This window comes from Rhinolophus sinicus, linkage group LG07 (assembly GCF_036562045.2).
Source record: "Rhinolophus sinicus isolate RSC01 linkage group LG07, ASM3656204v1, whole genome shotgun sequence".
Lineage (NCBI taxonomy): Eukaryota > Metazoa > Chordata > Mammalia > Chiroptera > Rhinolophidae > Rhinolophus > Rhinolophus sinicus.
This window is the reverse complement of record NC_133757.1, coordinates 27,256,524-27,278,886: the sequence shown is the minus strand read 5'-3', so window position 1 is coordinate 27,278,886 and position 22,363 is coordinate 27,256,524. Positions and strand designations below refer to the sequence as shown.

At 39.7% G+C, this 22,363-nt stretch overlaps 1 protein-coding gene across 1 annotated transcript in view; it reads left to right on the top strand.

Moving 5' to 3' along the window:
- The first annotated feature begins 536 nt into the window (after positions 1–536).
- The window catches only part of ENTPD1 (ectonucleoside triphosphate diphosphohydrolase 1), a 98,344-nt gene continuing 76,517 nt past the window's right edge, over positions 537–22,363 (top strand). The window contains exon 1 of the mRNA XM_019724764.2: positions 537–682. Coding sequence (XP_019580323.2) covers positions 667–682 — 16 coding nt within the window. The 5' untranslated portion in view covers positions 537–666. The remainder of the gene's footprint in view (positions 683–22,363) is intronic.

Genomic DNA, 22,363 nt, shown 5'->3' with positions numbered 1-22,363 from the left:
ACCAGAGTTAGGAAAAGAGATGGACCACTTGCAGCTAGAGAGCTGTTCCCAGAAAGTAGCCTCCTCTATGGTTCCTTCTGTCCAGTAACACGACTTCTCTTGCCACCGATTTTGTCGCTTGGGTGATCCGTTGCTCTTCTTCAGGTCTAATAAGCTGTGTAAAGGGATTCGCTTATCAGGGGACGAGAGCTGATCAGCTTTATGGTGCAGGAAGCACTGTCCTTGCGTCCCACACTTTTCCCAGTGGGTATCAAGGTAACAAGTTTCATGTGTTCTGGCTTCAAAACTTACAAGTAAATAGCATTTTTGCTTGCAGCCAGGATACATTTTTCAAGGGGGGGAGAATGGATTTCTGTAACAGAGGAAGAGAGTGCGCGAGAGATATACGTTGTTTCAAGAATACCAAAAGTCACAACCTCGGGAAGCCTTCTTGTAGCTTTTAGGGAAATGAGCAGCTAGACTTCTCGACCAATCTGTCGTTCCTAGTCAATGCAAAAGACAGGGGCTGAGGTTGCTTCCGAATGGGGCCGGCTAATTTAGCCACTCCCACGAGCCTGAGGGTCGGTTATATCTCTGTTACTTGAATACCTCTCTGGCTGAAACGGACCACAGCAAGCAGAGGCTGAAAAAAAAGAGCAAAGAGGAAGAAAACAAAAGCTGCCAATTATGGAAGATGTAAAGGGTAAGAGCGAAATTGATTTGATCCGAATCCTTTAAGAACAAACCAAAAAAAAAAAAAAAAAAAAGAGGAAAAAAACCCAAACGCTCAGACTAAAAGCAAGTACTTGAAAGAACAAGAGGCAAAAAGCCCTAAATGAACTTTCCCACCCTCTCCTCCGGAGAGGAGGCAGAGAAAGAACTTTGGGAAACTTTTTAGGAAGCAAAGCCCCGCGCTTGTAGTCAAGGGTGGCTCCTGAGGCAGCTGAAGGGACTCATGAATATTCATTACCATTTGTATTCAGATCTGGTTTTTTAGAGGCAAATGACTTCTTCCGTCCACTTGCAGTTTAAGTGGCAGCTGCCTCATTTACAGTCCAGAGTCATCTTGCTTCGGGTCTGTACCTCGGCGTATTTGCTTGAAGATGCTGGGCACCGTGTTTAGATTTGTTTTGTTCTTGAATTTCCTGCGTGCTTTCCTGTTGTAAAATTAGCAGAGGCTTCTCTGCAGGGAGTTAGAGAAGTTATGTGGCAAGAGGCTGTCACAACAGGACCCCAGCGTACGTTTTGCAAAAGACTGAAAGTTTCCTGGGGTGTGTTGGGGAGTGTGTGTGCGTGTGTGCGTGTGTGTGTGTGTGTGTGTGTGTGTGTGTGTGTGTGGTGGGGAGGGTAGGATGGAAAGAAGGAGTGGAGGAGAAGAACAGTTTTATCTTTAAAAAGCAAGGCATATCTGACTGACTATATTTAGATTTTGTCTAAAAACTACAAGAGCAGCCTGGTTTGCACAGATGCTGTGCAAGCTCTGTCTTTTACCTCTTTTGGGCATTTTCTGCCTGGACCGAGAGCCCGCTGCTTGCCAGCCGGTGGGAACCAGGAAGAATCTGAGCAGCAGTGTGGGTGTGTAGGGTTGCAAACCTCTTCCATTATCTCTAGTTTTTAATATCCCCACAAGTTTTCTGTCACCTAGAACACGGAGGAATGGGAGGAGTAAGCAACAGATTGCTTAATAAGGGTAATAGTGACAGCGGTTAACGTTCACGAAGCCTTTTCCTCTGCGGGAGCTGTTCTCGGCATGTTACACGTGTTATTTATTCCTCACATCCACTTTTGAAATGAATGCTACATTCCCATTCCCACTGTGTAGATGATGGAGCTGAGATATGAGGAGACTCTCTTGCCTTGGGATCCACAGTAAGTGGTGAATTTTCAGGCTGGTGATTGGACGCAGCTTTCGTGGGCTTTTCTCCAGCACACTGCTGCTCCACTCCAGAGACTCACTACTGCCCTGACACCGTTAATTCTGGGTTTGCACATCCTTGAAGCCAGGGGGGAAATGATACTGATGACATCTCAAGTCTGGGAAGGCATTTGTGCCTTCCTATCTGGTTCACATACTTTTTTTTCATTTGGCGCTCATGACCCTTCTCTGTGGCAGAACCCCGGTATTGTCATTGTTGCCTTTTACATAAGGGAGAGAGTAAGGCCAGGAGGAGCTAGGTGACAAGAATCATACAGCTAGACTAGATCAGAAATCCCCTGGATCTGGTTTCCCTTCTAACCTGCAGAGCAAGCCCAGTCATTTCTGAACTTCTGTCCCCACCCCCAGCCACTTTCAGTTCCTGAAAAGACCTTGCTTCTTTCCTCTCTCAGACTGTTTGCAAGGAGTTCTTAACTCTGCCTTGAAGGCCTATCTGCTCTCTCCTGCCACTTTAGTCTGGAGCTAAGCTGTCTGGGTTTGAATCCCAGCTCCACTATTCACTAACCGTGTGCCTCAGTTTCCTCATCTGTTAAATGAAGAGAATAATAATATCTACTTCATAGGGTTATTGTAAGAACTAAATGAGGGATTTATGCAAGGTTTTCAGAATAGGGTCTCATGCATGTAGTATGTGCTCAGTAAATGTTAGGTGTCATGATCACTCTTTCAAGTTTCATCTTGGTTGCTAATTTCCCCTTTAAGCCTTCTCTAACCCTTCCAGCCTTAAATGAGGCTCTGTCTTGGATGTTTCTACAACATCTCACCACTTAATGCCGAAGGTGGCTTGTTGTACTTGTTCACATTCCTGCCCACTGTATTGCCTCCCCTTCCCCCGACTGTAATTCTTTATTCATCTTTGGATCTGCAGTGTCTAGAACAATGGCTAGCATATAATGGGCACTTAATAAGTATTTAGTAAACTAGGTATTATGTTAGTCGACATTAATCCAAGAGTCAGGAAGCTGGTTTAAAAGGGGACTTTTTTTCTTTTTTTTTTAAAGGAGGGCACAGCCCACAGTGGCCCATGCGGGGATGGAACCGGCACCACGCTCTAACCAACTGAGCTAACCGGCCACCACTAAAAGGGGACCTTTGAGTTTGCTGTAGCATTTCCACTAGAACATACAGGTCTTTTGTACCATCTATAAAGACGTCGCTCTAGGTGAATACACTGAAAAACAAAATGCATCCCTAGTAAGTGGGTGATATTTAGAGTAGATATGACCCCATGCCAGGGCACCCAGTTTGGCCAGTCTAGCTCTGGCTGAACTTCAGCCCCTACTCCCCCCTCAGCCAGGGGACAATTGGAGATTCAGATGCCGCATAGCACACACAACCTCCTTCTCTCTGACCAAAACATCTGGTTCTGGAAATAGTGTCTCCTGCAGCCCCATTTTATAGCATAGTCTAAGATAATGTACTCTAGTAATAGAAGAGAAACAAACACTATAGAGGTTGATCCTGGATAACATCATAAAGAACATTAAATTTATTTCTAGCACCCTCCCTTTCCTTTTCCTGGCATACCTTCAAACCAATTTGACAAATATTATTATGTGTCTACCATTTGTAAGTCCCTATGCCAGATGTGTGGGATATAAACAGTTTGCTCACGGTCTAGTGGGGAAGACAGACATATATACAACCAACTCTAATTGAAGCCAGACTTTGTGAAGTGCTACTAATAATAGCTAACATTGATTGAGTATTTATGATGTGCCAGGCACTGTAATTTTTATATGCATTATCTCGTGTCATCTTCACAATAAATCTGTGATACAGGTTTTTGCATCTTCCAGCTGTGAAGGGAAGTTACGTGGCTAAGGTCACACAGCTAGTAATAGGCAGAGGGGGAATTTAGACTCATATAGTTAGCCTGGGTTCCTAATGCATAAGTTCTCTTACCTCCCTAAGAGCTGCAATAGAAGTCTAAAGAAAATGCTGTGGGAAACAGAATAGGGAGTGATGATTTCTGGGAAAACTTCTCCAAGGATGGGACACTTGGGTTGGTCCTAGAAAGCTGAGTAGAGTCTGGTGCCCACAATAAGCCCTTCCCTGGGCCAGCAGTGCTTATAGACCTTTTCTCTCTTCTCCAAAGCCACAGCCTAGACTTAAGAGTAAGAAGCTCTTTCAACTTTTCCATTTCAAACAAGGAACCTATTTACATGTCCGTCCTAGAGATTTGAAGGCAGAAGTCCAAAGTTTAGCCCTGACTATGAGTTTGGGATTACCAGTCATGTAATCAAATAAACCATTACAAAGTAATTGGCAGCATGTTAAATGATTTCCTTAATCATGATTGTCATTAGGCACATGTGGTAAATAGTTTTTACAAATGCCTGTTGGTGATTGGTCTTGCTTTCACTTGTCTAAACTGCATTTTTTAAAAATTTTTCATTTATTTTGAGTGTGTTTTTCCAGGACCCATCAGCTCCAAGTCAAGTAGTTGTTTCAATCTAGTAGTTGTGGAGGGCGCAGCACACACTGGCCCATGCGGCGATCGAACCAGCAACCCGAGTGTTACCAGCATTACGCTCTAACCAACTGAGCTAACCGGCTGCCCCCTAAACTGCATTTTAAGAGTGTTTTCTTCCTTGTGTTGTCTTTTTGGTTGTTTCTGCACTGTCTTTAAGCAGTGATGGTGCCTAAGGGTGTTACAGTGGCATGTAATCCCACCTGCTATTTTGAGTTGGGTGGCGCTGGGCTTAGTCTGTGCAGAGAGAACATGAGACCTGGGACAAATCAGACAGGTTCTGTTCTTTGTGAGCTCTGTTCCCTGAAAAAGTTTGAAGTGAGGCAAAAATTGAGGGCAGCCTTGAATTTTGCTTCAAATTCAATCAATTTGAAGAAAAATTGATTCTTCAAATTGAGGGTTTGAAGAATCATCAAACCCCTTGATGGTTTGATGGAAGTACAGAAGAGCAGAGGTGCTAGCTTTGTCTTGGTGAGTGTGTGTGTGTGTGTGTGTGTGTGTGTGTGTGTGTGTGTTCAAAGGCAGTGTTTCTCAAACTTGAACATGCATGTATATCATTGGGGATCTTGTTAAAATGCAGATTCTGACCCAGTAGCTCTAAGGTGAGGCCTGAGATTCTGCATTTCTACCATTTCTCAAGTGAGGGTAATGCTCCCCATCCATAGGCCGCACTTTGACTAGCCAGGTTATAAGGTAATTGCAATGCCTTACTCTCAGGGCTTATTTTGGTACCAAATGACCAAGCCGTCCCCCAGTACGACTTCTCCCCTCCCCCTAAGCCACCACTTTGAGTCACTGATCAGCTCTGTCATTGCAGGATAATGTGAAGCCTCATTCATTCACTCATTCATTCATTCATTCATTCAGTCAGTCAATATATGTCCAGAATAGGAAGTTGAGGTCCCCAATTTGCCATACAAGAAACAAGTCTAAATCTTTATCGCACACAAACTATTATTACACAGAAAGGCCTTGTGTTGGGTTTCCCAAACATCTCCCCACCTTTTCTCCGTGGCTCCAAGTTTCTCTAAGCTGCTTTCATTCCCTGCCTCCAACCTGAGAGCAGAACATTTGGCTGCCTCCAGAACCCTTTGCTGGGTGTTTGGGGTGCCAGGGAACTGGGGGTAGAAGGGACTCAGGGCTCTGAGACAGGGAGCAGAGTGCCTGGGGCATTGTCTACACACTACAGAAGGTGGGACTCATCCCAGTTACAGAGAAGCAAAGTGGGTGCAGAGAGGACCAATGGAATTTTCTTTAGGTTTGGAAGATTGAGGGAATTATGAGGAAAAAAGAAGTTGTTGGAAAAAGAAGGCAGGGGAGAGTTTGCCTGACATGCTTTCCATCCTGCAATGTTTGTGCTACCGTGTTTCCCCAAAAATCAGAACAAGCCAGACAATCAGTGTCCTTTGGAGCAAAAATGAATGTAAGACCCAGTCTTGTTTTACTATGAGATATAACATATAATATATAAGACTGGGTCTTACATTCATTTTTGCTCCAAAAGACTCATTAGAGCTGATTGTCGACTATGTCTTATTTTTGGGGAAACAGGGTAGAATATCAAAATAACTTTAGAGACCCAGGAACAGTGGCAGTACCCGCCCTACATAAAGAGGTGTTTCCTTTTGATTCATAGGACGAATGTGTACAATTCCTTTCTGTCTGGTGAGGGTGTAAGTAATATGGCACATGCCCATTTAAAGAAAACATGAAAGTATAGATTAGGGGACAGAAGAAAAACAATCATTTGTGACAATACTCGTGTATTTCCTTGCAGTTCCTTTTACTCTGCCTGGGTTCTCTTCCTTTAGCATTTGCTTGACTAGGACCCTGACAAATTATGAGACAGTGTTGTGATCATTAGGTTGCATCTATGTACAATTTGAAAGCCTGGCTTTTAGTGTAGCAGTGAAGTACAGGTATTTTCCATCTTAGTTTACTAAATATTTATTTCCCATCGTCCTGGTTAGCATAATTTTTATAGTCACATAATTTATTAACAACAGTCCCCATGTTATTGAACATTTAGGTTGTTTCCATTCCCAATATACATCTTTGTGCATGAAGTTTTTCCATATGTAGGGTTGTATGCTGAAGATAGAATTCCGGAAGTAGAATTACTGGGTTAAAATTTGTAAATGCTTTTTTCAAGTCCTTGATTGCTATTGCCAAGTTGTTTTCCCCAAGGGTGGACCCTTCATGCTCCCACAAGCAGTTCCTGTTTTGCTGCATTTCTGACAGTTTTGGTGTTTTTGTTTTTAGAATAATTTTATTACTTTGATGTTGTTTTAGTTTGTATTTCTTTAATTACCAGTAACTTGGACATTTTTCACATAATGTGCTTCTTTTTTTGTATAGTGTGTGTTTACGTCTTTGCCTGTTTATTACTTATTTGGATTTTATGTTTTAAATTAATTTATATGAGCTCTTCCTAAAATAAAGATATTCAAGTTTTTCTGCCATATTTGCAATTGTTTTTCCGAATCTTCTCTTAGTGTTTTTCTACAGAGACTTATAGCTGTGAATGGATCCAATACATTTTTATCTGTGGTGTTGTAGTTCTCAAAGTAGTTCGATACTGCTTTTTTATCGTCTCTTTAATGCAGGATAATATATTTTTTAAGTTCCAAATGATTGTTATTTTTGTTTAAATCATTAATTTTAATTTTTATTTTATTTCATAATAGAGAATATGGCTTGATAATTTCTGAGATGTCTTTATACCTAAGCATACAGTGATTTTTATAAATCTACGAACACTTGAGAATAAGATATATTCTGTTTTTAAGATATAAAATTGGATATTTATAAATCTATCCAGTCATTTCAATGATATGGTAATCCCTCCCCAACCATAATTTTCTCCTTTGTGAAATAATAGTATCTATGCATTTACTTTTGCATACTTTTATTGATACCTACGAGAATTTCAGTTCCTGGAAAAAAATGAGATGTGAATCATTTTTATTGTGGCTTATTAGAAAAGGGAGGTAGTGATGGAGAGTTGGGAATATAAAAAGAAGGTAAAGTAGACGCAAAGAAGAAGTCCCAGGCAATGAAGTCTTGGGAAATATAAAAGAATATGAGATAAAATTCTCAGACTGCATCTTAGGCAGCTGAGCCTTGTACGGCTACCTAACTTTAGGAGGCATGGAATGGATGTGTGTGAGTGAAAATTACCAAGCCTTTCCCTCCCAAATACCATGGCAGACTCCAGGAGGCCAGAGCCAGGAGGTGGGTCTGAATGGCAGGATTTAGTACATAAGTGTTGGTCAAAATCTCTGAACCATAAAATTGGAACAATATTGCTCAGTGGATATAGACTCAGACATATGCACAAAAAGGCATCTGAAGTGATGCGTCATCCACAGAATAATTTTTTTAGGCATTGCACTGAAAAGGTAGGGTAGGGAGGGCCCAAAAAAGTTTCCGGTGAACAAGGGTTGGTAAATAGAAATTAATAGTGAAGTACTCATATTTTCTAATTTAAGCTGTGTAAAATGTCGTCCATTCCATCTTTTGATTAATCTCTTTTTTTATTGCTTTATTTTGGCGAGCTTAGAAATAATCATAAGGACTTTTTCATAGATTTACTTTCTTTTTCTTTTTTTCTTTTCTTTTTTGGTTGATATAGTAATTATGGTAGGCTGCAAAGATTATGGCCCCTAATCCCTAGAATTTATGAATATTATATGGGAAAAGAGTCTTTGGGGATGTGATTAAATTAAGGATCTTGAACTGGGGAGATTATCCAGGTGGGCTCTAAATGCAATCACAAATGTCCCTAGAAGAGGGAGATGACACAGAAGAAGACACTGTAACCACTGAAGCAAGATGCTGTGCTGTTGGCTTTGAATAGGAAGAGGGAGTCGCAAGCCTTAAATGCATGGAATGCAGTCTAGAAGGTGGAAAAGACTGGTCTTACAGATGTCTTGATTTCAGTCCAGTGAAACTGATTTCAGACATTGGTTGGACCTCTCGAACATAAAAGAGTAAATGTGTGCTGTTCTAAGCCACTGGATTTATGCTAATTTGTTATAGCAGACATCAGAAACCAATACAGTAAGTTTGTAATACATGGAAGTGGTGGTGGCTTTAGTTAATTAACCTACAGGTTTATGGTATATATTGGGCCACACACTGTTCTAATCACCTTACAGATAGTCACTCAGTTCTCAAACAACTATTTGAGGTTGGTGCTGTTTATTGTCTCTATCTCACAAATGAGAAACTGAAGAATGAGTAGTTAAGTGATGAAAGTCTCTCCATTAGTCATTGTTGAAGTTGAGAGTCAAACTCGTAGTTGTTAATCTTATTATTTCAAGGTATAATTCACATAACATATAATTCACCCACTTAAAGTCTACAATTCAGGTTTTTTTAGTACACAGGGTGCCAAAAAAATGTATACACGCTTTAAGAACGGGAAAAACTGGATTAAAATTGTATTACTCAATATATACCCATAACAAAAGATGAACACAAGTCATCTTTTTTTGGTACCCCTGGTATATTCACAGAATTGTGCAACCATCATCACATTCAATTTTAGAATATTTTATCACCCCAAAAAGAAATGTTGTATCCATTAGCAGTCATTTCCATTCTCTCCCTACCACCTCCTTCTCCCCTATAGCCCTAGGCAAACACCAATCTACTTTCTGTCATTTTGCCTATTCTGGACATGTCATATCACATATTCCATTGTATGAATATATCACATTGTATTTATCCATTCATCAGTTGATGGATATTTGGGGTGTTTCCACTTTTTGACATTATGAATAATGTTGTTATGAACATTCATGTACAAGTTTTTATGTGGACCTATGTTCTTAATTTATCTTGAATATACTCGTGTACCTAGAAGTGGAATTGCTGGGTCATATGTTTACGTTTAACCATTTGAGGAACTGCCAGACTGTTTTCCAAAGGAGCGACATCATTTTACATTCCCACCAGCGGTGTGTAGGGTTCCAATTTCTTCACATCCTTGCCTATACTTATCTTTGATAGTAGCCATTCTAATGAGTGTGCAGTGGTATCTGTGGCTTCGATTTGCATTTCCTTGATGGCTAATGATTTTGAACATCTGTTCTTGTGCTTAATGGCTATTTGTGTATCTTCTTTGGAGAAATGTTCATTCAGATCCCTTGCCTATTTTAATTGGTTTGGTTTTTTTTTAATTATTGAGTTGTAGGAGTTATTTATATATCTTAGATACAAGTCCCTTATAAGATATATATGATTTGCAAAAATTCTACCCCATCCTGTGTGTTGTTTTTTCACTTTTACAGTGGTGTTGTTTGCAGCGCATTTTTAATTTTGACGATGTCCAGTTTATTTATATTTTGTTTGGTTGCTGGTGTTTTTGGTGTAATATCTGAGAAACCATCGCTTAATCCAACGTCATGAAGATCTGCACTGATGTTTTCTTCAGTTTTATAGTTTTAGCCATTACATTGAGGTCTTTGATACACTTTCAGAAATTTTTGTGTATGATATGAGACGGGCTCAACTTCATGTGAATATCTAGTTCTCCCAGCATCTTTTGTTGAAAAGACCATTCTTCTTCCCAGTGAATTTTCTTGGCACCCTTGTTGAAGTTAGTTGACTGTAAATGTGAGGGTTCATTTCTGGACTCTCAGTTCTATTCCATGATCTATCTATATGTCTATCTTTGTGTCAGTTCCACACTGTCTTGATTACTATAACTTTGTAGTAAGTTTTGAAATCGGGAAGTATGAGGCTTCCAATTTTATTTTCTTTTTTCAAGATAGTTTTTGTTATTAAGGATCCCTTGAATTTCCATATGAATTTTAGGATCAGCTTGTCAGTTTCTACAAAAAAGTCAGCTGGAATTTTCACTTTATTTTCGATGTGTCCTTTGTAAAACACTGGCATTTTAAACCCAATTTGAGTCTGTTTTCATGGAGGAATTTAGTTCACACTTATTATAATTGCCATTCTTGTTTTGCTCTCTGGTGTTTAATGTTTTGTCATATTATGCTTTTCACTTCCCTGTGTCTTCCTTTCTTATTTTATATAATCTGACAATGTTAGGAATTCCAATATTGAAAATTCTTTTAGTCATTTATTTCACAGAGTTTTAACTTTTTATTTAGATATTAATAATCAAACTCACCACTCCATGAATTTAATTGACTTCAATATAGTTCTTTTCTCACTATGCCTTTTCCCATTCTTGAGATCTTAATTTTGGTTCCTTTCATAATGATCTGGTAGGAATACCAAAGTAATTTTTTAGAAAGGGCATCAGTATAGTAAGATAGTAACTTGTCTAAATACAGAAATCTTATCCCTCTCAAGTAATTGGAAATAGTCCTTCATTCTGTTGAGAAGTCTGATGCTATAAAGAAGTTTGAGGACAACTATTTTTCATTTTGAATGTTTTTTTCTGTTCTCTATTCCTGATATTTATAATTTTCACAATAAGACAACTCATGATAGACTTCCTTTCATAGATTTTTGCAAGAAATATTTAGGAGCAAGAAAGATTTCTTTTGTCATAACTTTGATCAGTATTTCTGCTTTGTTTGCTTTTCTTCTTCAGGGACCTATTATTTGGATCTCTTATCTTTGGGACCAATCTCTCCTTTCTCTTTCTTTCTCTCTTTCTTTTTCTTTCTCTCCCTTTCTGTCTTCTCTCTCTCCTTTCCTTTCATTTCTTCCTTCTTTTATTTTTCTTTGTATTCTGAGGTTATTTCCATAAGATTGTGCTCTACATCACTGATTCAGTTTTCCTCAATTATCTCCAATATAAACTTTCATTCAGTTACAGTGTTTTTAGTTTCCATGAAGTCTTTTTTTTAAATCTTAGTTTGCTCTCTTTTCACAGCAACATCCTCTTGTATCTAACTAAAAAAAATAAACAAAGAAATGTTTCCCTCTCATCACTGCATCATATCTATTTTGGAGACAAGCTTTTCCTCTATTGTTTTCTCTACTTGATTGCAAAATTTATTTGGTCTAAGGCCTTATCCTTGAAAGAAAAGCAATTCCTTTTGTATGTATTTGCAAGTGAATGTGTTTTTTACCTTATTCTAAAACTATTTAAGGAAGCATTAGGGGAGATTTATCCCACTCCAGTGTTGGAGATGGCTGGAAATTCATGGTCTAGCCTTGGCTCCCTCACATTCTGTTTGGATCCTGGAAGAATGCAATCACCAAATGCTAGATTCCCCTTCTCTGTGTGGGAAGACAATTCTCTAGCCAAAAAAAACATTGGAACCGGGAAAGACGGCAAAAGCCCTGTTGCCATATTGTCATGTTTCAGAGGCTAGAGAGGCTATGACTATCAGGCGTCTGTCCCCTTGTTGTCTAGAGGCATAAAGGCTTTTAGGAGAGACCCTTCTCTGGGCCCCTCTTCTTGCTTTTGCCTCTCCCCCACTGAGAGAAAACCTCTGTTGAACTGGGGAGGGAGCTCCTCTTCCATTTAGTGCCTTGCCTGAGTAATGCCTTTTGTTGGAGATCAGTTGTGAGGTCGCTTTATACTCATAGTAGACACATGGCTGCCAGTTCCCAGAGGCAACAACAAACACACAAACAAAACAAAGAAAAGCAAAACAAAACAACAAACCCAGGGCTTCCCAGAGTTCCCATCACATTCTGCTGCTCTTCTCCCGTAGTGCACTTTTGTTGTTCCCAACTTAATGGGTGTTGGGAGGGCCAGCTAAGTCTTACTCTGCTTACTTGGCCCTGGTCATGCTACCTTGTCTGAGAAGAGGTGATACTGGCCGTTAGTGCTATTTCTTAATTTTAATACATCAGCATTTAATTTGGGGAAAAAGAACCGTTTCTTTTAGGGTACAGATAAATAGATTTTCACAAGAATGTGGGAGAGTGTGGCAAAGTATTTTCACTTACGCTATCATCATATCTAGTGGTCATAAGACTTGGCTTTGTGAGAGCACTCGGGCAGCAGTCTAGGGAGTGAGCCAAGAAGTTGGTGAGCAATGGGAGGACCTAGTATTGGGCTCCTGCTATACTCCACTAGGTGAGAGACGATGAGGACCTGCACCTAAGGCATTTAGGGGCTGGTGGCAGGGAGATGGATGGGAGGGGCTGGATTTAGACACTATTTCTGAGGCAGTGTCTGAGGTAGAGGGCTAGGTAGTTTGTTGGGAGGTAAGGAGAGGGAGATGTCAAGACACCCTCAAGTTTAGATTTGCATGACTAGGTCAATAAATGTTTATATATAAGGCTGGCAATGGCGGGAGGGGGGGAATAGGTTTGGCAGGGGAGGAGGGAGAGTTCATTATGGCACATGCTAAATACAAGATGTTTATAAGACATCAAGGCAGAGATATTCTGTTGGTTGCTGGAAATTTGGGTCTGGAGCTTAGAGAGGTCTGGTGGACATTGACAGATAATGGGAGTTGGAGTTGGAACATGGAGCTAGTGGTTGAAAGTGTGAGCATGAATAAATCATCCTGGAAAGTGTAGAGAATGAAAACAAAAGAGGATGAACAATGGGACCTAAGGAAACACCAACATTAACAAAGGGATGGGAAGAGGAAGAATTTAAGAATAGAGATTCAGAAAGACTTTCCAGAAAGATAGGAAAAAGATGAAGAGAGAGCCTGCACCTCATAGCCAAGGAAGAGGATGTTTTTAGACTGGTTTCAAGAAGCACCAAAGTTGCAGAATAGGCAAGAAAAAAAAAAAAGAATAGATGTCTATTTTCTCCTCTTCTAGCCTAGCCCCTCCTGCCCGCTACCCCTGCCCCACAGTGTAACTGTATGTTTGGGAATTGGGATGCAGCTTATAATGTTTCCTACCCACAGCCTCTTTATGCACCCCACCCCCAGCAAAAACTCAATAAACTCTAATGGTACAATATGGTGATTGTGTTTGGAAATTTGGAGCTTATAAGTGTCCTTGGTGAAAACAGATTTAATAGCATACTTAGCCATAGTAAGAGGGTAAAGAGCAGAAGTTAAGACAGTAGGAATATTGAGCTTAGATAACTCAGGAAGTGAGTTGGTGGGAAGAAGTGGAGGGAAGGAGAGAGCTGACTTGAGATTTGAGTTGGATCAAGGGAAGAAGATTAAGGTTAGAATGAGCTTGCTTAGGTTTGACGGATAAAGAGCCAGCAGAAGGGAGATAGACTCGCTCCTTCGACAAATATTTGTTGAGCAGAGTATGTGTCAAGCACTGTTCTGAGCACTGAGGATACAGCAGGAAACAAAACAAAATCCTTAACCTCATTGGGCTTATGTTCTGGTGGATGGCTGGGGAAAGACAGACAATAAGCAAAAAAAAAAAAAAAAGGTAAAGTATATGGTATATTATATGATGATAAGTACTAAGAAGAAATTTCAAGCAGGGAAGGGAGATAAGTGTTGGGAGATTACAATTTTAGGTAGGATGGTAAGATAGAAGGTGATTTTGAAGAAAGACCTTAAAGACATGAAGAAGTCATTTGTGTGGCTATCTCTGGGAAGAACATTCCAGGCAGAGGGGCCCACAAATACAAAGTCCTGAGGAGAAATTCAGTGTTTAAGGAACAGCGAGGAAGCCAGTGTGGCTGAGTTGGAGAGAGCAAGGAGGTGAGAGTTGAGAAGTGGGTTTGGCTGAAACAGACCTTCTGGGGCTTTGCAGGCCACTCACTGTGTAGCCTTTGGCTTTTACTTATAGTGAAACAGGGAAACCAATGTGGTTTTGAGCAGAGGAATGACTTGATCCAATTCACTAGTTTTAATAGGATCACTCTGGCTGCTGTGTAAGGAATAGACTGAAAAGGGACAAGGGCCAGAAGGAGAGAAACTGCAATAATACACGTGAGAGATGATTGTGTCCAGTTCTCGGCTGTAGCAGTAGAAGTGGTGAGAAGTGACTAGATTTTGGATCTATTCTGAAGATAGAGCCAAGTGTATTTTCTGATTGAATCTGGGTGGGAAATAAGAGAAAAGGAAACTGACTCCAAGGTTTTGGACCTTATGAGAAACTGGTAGGATGGAATTGCTTCGAGCTGAGATGGAAAGAATGCAGGAGGAACAGGTTTGCGTGAGAAGATCGGGATCTCAGTTGTGAACGTTTTTGGTTTGAGATGCCTGTTTGATAAGAAATGCCTGTTTGACCTGGAGATTTTGAATTGAGCAGATGGATATACAAGTCTGGAGTTTAGGGGAGAAGACTGGGCTGAGAATACAAAATTGGGTAATCAGGTAATGCTTAAACTCAGTGAGACTGGATAAAATCACTAAGAGAATGAGTGTAGATAGGAAAGAAGTTTCCAGGACTGAGCCTTAGGATGCGCCAACTTTAAAGGCTGGGGACAAGAGGAGAAACAATTCAAGGAGAGAGAGAGGGTGAGAGGGAGAGAGGGACAGCTAATTTTGGGGTGAGGGGAAGGGGATAAACTGGAAGAGTACTGTGTTCTGGAAGCCAAGTAAAGACTATTTCAGGAGGAAGTGGTCAGCTGGGTCTAATGCTGCTTATGGGTCAAATCAGGTGAAATTGAGAATTGACCATTACATTTAGCACAGTGGAGACGGATGGTGATCTTAATAAGAGCACTTTTGATGGAGTGCTGGGGGCAAAATTCTCACTAGAATTCATCCTATTGCTTCTCCTTTCCTCCCTTCCCCATTCCCCTCCTCCGTCCCAGAACTAAGGAGGACGCAGTGACATCTGCAGAACATGACTGAGTGAGAGGGAAGCATGGTTCCTCAAAGGAAATTCAGAGCTCTAGTACCAGAAGGGGAAATGGACTCTTGGCAGACAGTACAGCAAATGTTCACTACAGCTAGAAATAGCCTATTTTTGTTCTGTGTATCCTATTTACAGTCTCCACCATCAGCTACCTGTGAAGTGTTTTAGGAATGGAAACTTTTAGGAAAAGGTGTATAACCACTGGTGCTGACAGGCTGTCCAGATTGCAAACATTTTCTGTCAGAGAAAACCCAGAATCCCTACAGAGCCAGGAAGTGGGTTTTTTACTTATCATGTTTCCCCGAAAATAAGACCTAGCCGGACAATCAGCTCTAATGCGTCTTTTGGAGCATAAATTAACATAAGACCTGGTATTATATTATATTATATTATATTATATTATATTATATTATATTATATTATACCTGGTCTTATATTATAGTAAAATAAAACCGGGTCATATATTAATTTTTGCTCCAAAAGATTCATTACAGCTGATTGTCCAGCTGGGTCTCATTTTCGGGGAAACACGGTATGTGCCTTTCTCAGTGAGCTCACTCCAGGATTTGGATTGTGAAGACAGCCCGAACCCTAGGCCCTACCTACCGTTGCATTCCCCAGACTTGTCGTAGGGTTTCAGAGGGCGTATCTGTTTGCAAAACCCAGTAATTTGGAGGACTTTGTACTTTAAGGGAGAACTAGAGTAGGGTCGTGTAGGAGTAGGAAATCACAATTTAAATTGGTCTAGGCATCTGCATTTGACATTTCAAAAAGACTCAATGAATGTTAGTCCTGGAAGGAATTTGAGTCTTCTCAAATCTCTTCATTAAAATACAATTAATTAGGGAGCATTTGAGATCTTGTTCCCCAGCATATGTCATCAGTTTGGCTCAAGTAAACTTATAAAAATTAAGAAAAAATAATTACATTTGCTATCTTTTTAAATTACACAAATAATACAAGTTTATTACAGAAAATTTGGAGTATATAAAGAGCAAATAAGAAAATTAGTTCTCTGTAGGTTCACCACTCATAACTCTTTATCATGTAAGTTCCCAGTCTCTCTTATTCTCCTACTTTTTATTGTTTGTTATTATTATTTATGGTCTAAAAACTTGGGGCTATATTATGTATACTGATTGCTATCTTCTATTTACTTTATAATTTGTCATGAAAATTGAATGGCTTTTATCATATGATTTTTAGCGGCTACATATAGTATTCCATCATTTGAACATATACCATATATTCATTTAACCATTTCCTTCTGTGGAACGTATAGGAAGTTTCCAAATATTTTACTATTATAAATAACTGCTTGTGGATGGATCTCAGTGTATGTTTGAAGATTTCTTTAGGATAAATTCCTAAAAGCAGAATTTCCAAATTGCTCTCCAAGTTACAGTAGTAAGTGACAGAAACACTGAAGTCTTGAGTTGAGAAGAAGTGTGCCCAAGCTGCACAGCTGGTTGGTGGCTGAGTGAGTTTTGAACTACAACTCCTCTGCCTTTTAAAAGACCCCTTTCCTTTATACCATGCTTCCTGTTACATTTATGCCTCTTGTTATTGATGTCCTGTAGGACTCCTTGGACCTTGATGACATAATTTTTTCCTGCAAACTCTGTGGCTCCCACTTATGCCAAGCTAGTGCTCTAATTTATCTGTGGGCGTGATCGCTGAACAATTAGAGACACAGTAGTACCTCGGTTTTTTAACGTCTCCATTGACCAACATTTCAGTTTATGAACGCCGTAAACTTAGAAGTAAATGCTTTGGTTTTCTAACACACCTCGGTAGTCGAACATGTCACGTGGCTTCTGCTGAGTGCAAGATCCTGAGGCCTAGCTGTCGGCTGTTTTCAAACATTTCAGAACTCGAATGGTTTTCCAGAATGGATTACATTTGAAAACCGAGGTACCACTGTACCTTTCTTTCGTGAGAGAAGATGGTGTCCTTCAGATACGTTTTCCCTTTAGGGCTATAAATGTTTTACCATTAGTCGAGAGCCACCACCCGTGGGCATTCCCTCATACACCTGAAGCATTCCTGAAGTTTCTCTGACTTCTTTTTAACCTAACTGGTTACATATTTTCTCTCCAAAATCCTACTTCACAGTAGTACTTCTCTACAGGTTTCAGTGGACTCCAGTGATTGAGTCCTTCTTATACCCCAGTTGGGGTTCACTTTGACTCACCCCAACCCATCTAACCAGGCTGACAGTGTGGGGGACGAAGAAACTTTCCTCTACACTTAGATAGTTTCTTTTGGCTAATCTTTTAAATAAATCGACACGAAATAGATTAATAAGAGAAAATAACCAAATTATATACATACATATGGGAACCCCACATAACATGAGAGAGGCAGAGACCCCACATACATGAGAGGTTCAGAGACAGAAGGTGAAAATGAGGCATATATGTCATTCTGAGGTAAGGATGAGATAAAGCATGTCAGGGCTTCAGAGAGGAGGGAGGTCATTTCTCAGGATGATAAGAAGAGCAGATATTCAGTAATTATATGTTTGCTCTGCCCTATAGGTAGGTCACAAAAAGTTATCTCTGGTAATAACCTTTATATTGGGCAAGGCCCTAATTTAAATTTTTTAAGGGAGACATAAGAGTTTCTCGTGAGCCTGCAGGGTCTCAATTGCCTTCAGCTCAAAATAATTTGTTTCACATGCTGAAGTGGCACATTTTGAGGAGGACTGTTCTGAACCCCTTCAGCAGAAGCACAGCTAGGCCTACACATTAAAGCAGGTTGTACTGATTGATGGCTTTTCCAAAACTGAGAAATGTTTAAAAGGCAATGACTCTTTGGCCATTTCTTCACCTATAATACCTTCTCCAGTTTTACACATGTGTTTCTTAGGTTGAACCATTTGAAGTTGACAGTTCTGTAGGTTAGAGATTGTCAGGTATTGTCAGTATCTTGTGATGCATCCTAATATGTAAAATGATCCTAGATGTCAAGAATATGCTATGCATAATATCCTAGTTTATCCTCAAGATAGATTCTGGAAGGCCTGCCATGACTCCTGAGTACCCAACCAGGGGTGTATTTCTCACATACCAAAAGGCAAAGTTTATTTTAAGCCTTAAAAATGTCCACACTCTGACCCAGCACATCTACTCTAAGAACTTAACCCTAAGTAAAGCACTGCCTGGATGTGTATATAGATGTACCCACAAGGATATTTATTAGGGCATTGTTTGTAATAGTGAGCAATTGGAAATAACCTAAAGTAATGTATATCCATACATGAAACAATAATCAAATGATATTGTAAAAGAATTTCCAAACAAGAGAAACAAGCATTGTTAAGAGAAAAACAAGTTATAAAGTTCAACAATAAAGACCTATTTTGTTAAAAAGAACTGAATAATTTAGACACTAATTATGCACAGGAGGAAGACTGCCAAGATATACAGTGCAATATTTTTTAAACAATTTTTCAGTTTTCAATTACAGTTGACATACAATATGATTTAATTTTAAAAAATTTATTTTTCAATTACCATTGATATACAATATTATATTTCAGGTGTACAACATAGTAATTATACATTTACATAACAGTGAAGTGATCACCCTGATAAACGTAGTACCCCTGTGACATTATACATAATTATCATTGACTATTAACTGAATATTGAATATTAAAGCATATTCCCTTTGCTATGCTTTACATCCTCAGGACTATTTTGTAACTACCAATAATTACAAAATAGCCATGGAGATGTAATTGTTAATTCCTTCCCCCTATTCACCCATCTCCCAAACTTCCTCCCAGCTGGCAACCATCAAAATGTTCTCTGTATCTATGAGTTTGTTTCTGTTTTTGTTTGTTCATTTATTTTGTTTTTTAGATTCCACTCATATAAGTGAAATCGTATCATATTTGTCTTTCTCTGACTTATTTTAATTAGCATAATACCCTCTAGGTCCATCCATGTCATTGCAGATGACAAGATTTCATTCTTTTTTATGGCTGAGTAATATTCCATTGTATATATGTACCACTTTTTCTTTATCCTTCATCTATTGATGGACACCTAGGCTGCCTCCATATCTTGGCTATTATAAATAATGTCGCAATGAACATATGGGTGCATATGTCTTCAAATTAGTGTTTTGGGTTTCTTCAGATAAATATCCAGTAGTGGAATTACTGGGTTCTTTGTCTCTTGTTATATAGCCTTTGTTTTAAAGTCTGTTTGTCTGGTATGAGTATTGCTACCCCAGATTTTTTGTTGTTGTTTTCATTTTCATGCAGTAACTTTTTCCATCCCTTTACTTTCAGTTTGTGTGTGTCTTTCAATCTGAAGTGAGTCTTATGTAGGCAGCATATGTAAAGGTCTTGTTTTCTTATCCATTGATCTGCCCTATGTCCTTTGATTAGAGTGTTTAATCTATTTAAAGTAGTGGTTGATAGATATGCAGTTATTGCCATTTTATTATTAATATATTTTATCTTTTCTTTTTTTTAACTTCTTAAAGAAGTCTCTTTAACATGTCTTGTAATACTGGTTTGGTGGTGATGAACTCCTTTAGCTTTTTCTTGTCTGGGAAACACTTTATCTGTCCTTCGATTCTAAATGATAGCTTTGCTAGGTAGAGTAATCTTGGTTGTAGATCCTTTCTTTTCATCACTTTGAATATGTTCTGCCAATTCCTTCTGGCCTGCAAAGTTTCTGCTAAGGAATCATCTGACAGTTTTATGGGAACTCCCTTGTAGGTAATGAACTGATTTTCTCTTGCTGCTTTTAAGATTCTCGCTTTATCTTTAAACTTTGGCATTTTAAATGTGATGTGTGTTGGTGTGGGCCTCTTTGGGTTCATCTCATTTGGGACTCTTTGTGCTTCCTGGGCTTATATGTCTATTTCCTTTGCCAGGTCAGGGAAGTTTTCCGTCATTACTTCTTCAAGTAGGTTTTCAGTTCCTCTCTTTCTTCTCCTTATGGTACCCCTATGATGCAAATGTTGGTATACTTGATGTCTTTCCAGAGGCCCGTTAAACTATCCTCATTATTTTTGGATTCTTTTTTCTTTTTGCTGTTCTGATTGGGTGTTTTTTGCTACCTTATCTTCAAATCACTGATTCAGTCTACTGCTTTATCTGATCTACTGTTGATTCCCTCTAATGTATTCTTCACTTCAGTTACTGTATTCTTCATTTCTTACTTTTTAAAAAATGTTTTCTGTCTCCATTTTTATGTTTCCTATCTCTTTGTTGAAGTTCTCCCTGATATCATTGAGCATCCTTATAACCAGTGTTTTGAATGCTGCATCTGGTAGATTGCTTGTCTTCATTTTGTTTAGTTCTTTTTCTAGAGTTTGTTCTATTCTTTCATTAAGGACATGTTTCTTTGTCTCCTCATTTTGGTTGCCTCTGTTTGTTTCCATGTACTAAGTAGAGCTCCTATGTCTCCCAGTCTTGGTAGAATGTCCTTATGTAGTAGGTGTCCTGGGGGCCCAGTGGCACAGTCTCCTGAGCTGGGTGTTCCAGGTGTGTCCCTTGTATGGGTTGTGTGTGCTCTCCTGTTGTAGTTGAGCCTTGATTGATATTGGCATGTCAGTGGGAGGGACTGACCCTCATGCTGATTTGTTGTGATGACTGGCTGTGACCACTGCATAGTGGTTGACCTTATGGAGCAGAATTCGCTTTAGCAGGTCGCTGGTGCCTGCTGAGTCTGTCCTTTTGGTGCATCATTTGTGGAGGTGGTTGGGTGGTGCTCTGGTATGGTCTGAAGCCGGTCACTGGATGTGTTGGTTCTGGGGCCTTTTAGGAGGTACTTCAGTGCAGGCCAAAGTCAGCTGCTGTCTATGTCCTGACCAGAGCCACTTGGTATGAGCTACAAAGTAATCTGCACATGGATGCCACTGTGCTGGGCGTGGTGGTGCCTGGGAGAGCCTAAGCTGTGAATTGCAGCCTGCTGCCATTAGTGCTGGGCTTGGGGGCTGCTTAGCAAGAGACACAGGGTACGTTCAGACTAGATGCTGCCTATTTGCGTTTGGTGAACCTTAGGGAGATTTTAGGAAAGTCCATAGAATAAGCCAAGACAGGCCATTTGTGTGGAAAATTCATTGGAAGCAACTTGGGCCCACAAGTTGCCTAGGGCAGGGTCTCGGAATCAACAGTGTCAGGTGAACGATGTTAGCTGGGTTGATGGAGACTCAGATATGGTGGCCAACTTCATGTGCAGGCTGCATGGAGGAAGGGCTCAACAAAGGAACAACAGCTGCTGCCAGCACTTATTTCTGGGAGAAATCTGCCCTTCCAGCCCTTGTTCTGAAGCCAGATAATTCAGTTCCTCCTCGTATGTCCCTGGCATCCCTCCATATGCTGACCCAGCATTGGAGCTCAGAGCAAGTGAGTACATCAGCAGGTAAGTCTGTGTGTGGCCCCTTTAAGAGGAGTGCGTGGGACTCCAGCAGCCCTCCACCCCACTCAGCCACAATCTCTGGTGGTTTTCACAGCAAGAAGTTATGGGGACTTCTCTTTCTGGTGCTTGAACCCGGGGCTGGGGAGTCTAGTGTGGGGCTGGGACCTCCACAATTGAGATATCCCTTCCGAGTTTTAACTGTCACATGTGGGTGTGAGACCAGCCTGGTCTGACCCCTCCGACCAGTCTCGACATGACTTCTTCTGTAGGTCCTTAGTTGTAGGACTTCTGTTCAGCTAGGTTTCAAGTGATTCTCAATGATGGTTGTTCTGTAGTTTAGTTGTAATTTTAATGCGGCCATGGGAGGAGGCTAGCACAGCATTTATGTACTCTGCCATCTTGACTGGAACTCTATTGTGAAATATTAAAAGGATTATTTATGAGTCATCAAGAGTGGATTTTTTCCTTTTTTATATTTTAATGTGTTTTCCAAATTTTCAACAGTAAGCATATAAGTTTTGAAACAATTAATTTTGTTTAGAAAAATCTGTCATGGAAAAAATTTAATTTTAAATGGAAAGTAACTAACCGATTAGTAAAAAATTAAGCACATTTAGAAAGAATATGCAAAACACAGTAAATTCCAATTAGGCTTATTTTTAATTTTCAAATAAAATTAGGATGTTAATTTACCACAAGTCTACAAACATAAGATGTCTCCCTCCTTTCTGAGAGCCAGTGCTGTAACTGAATATACAAAAATGAGATATGAATAACCTAGAAAAAATAAATTCTAAAAAAGAAAGAAACACACCTGAATTTGAAATAACAGGTGAAAATAAGAATGAAACTGGAATGAGGAAATTATCTTGGATGAAAAAAGAACATGTGTTTGCCAAACTGAAAACCATT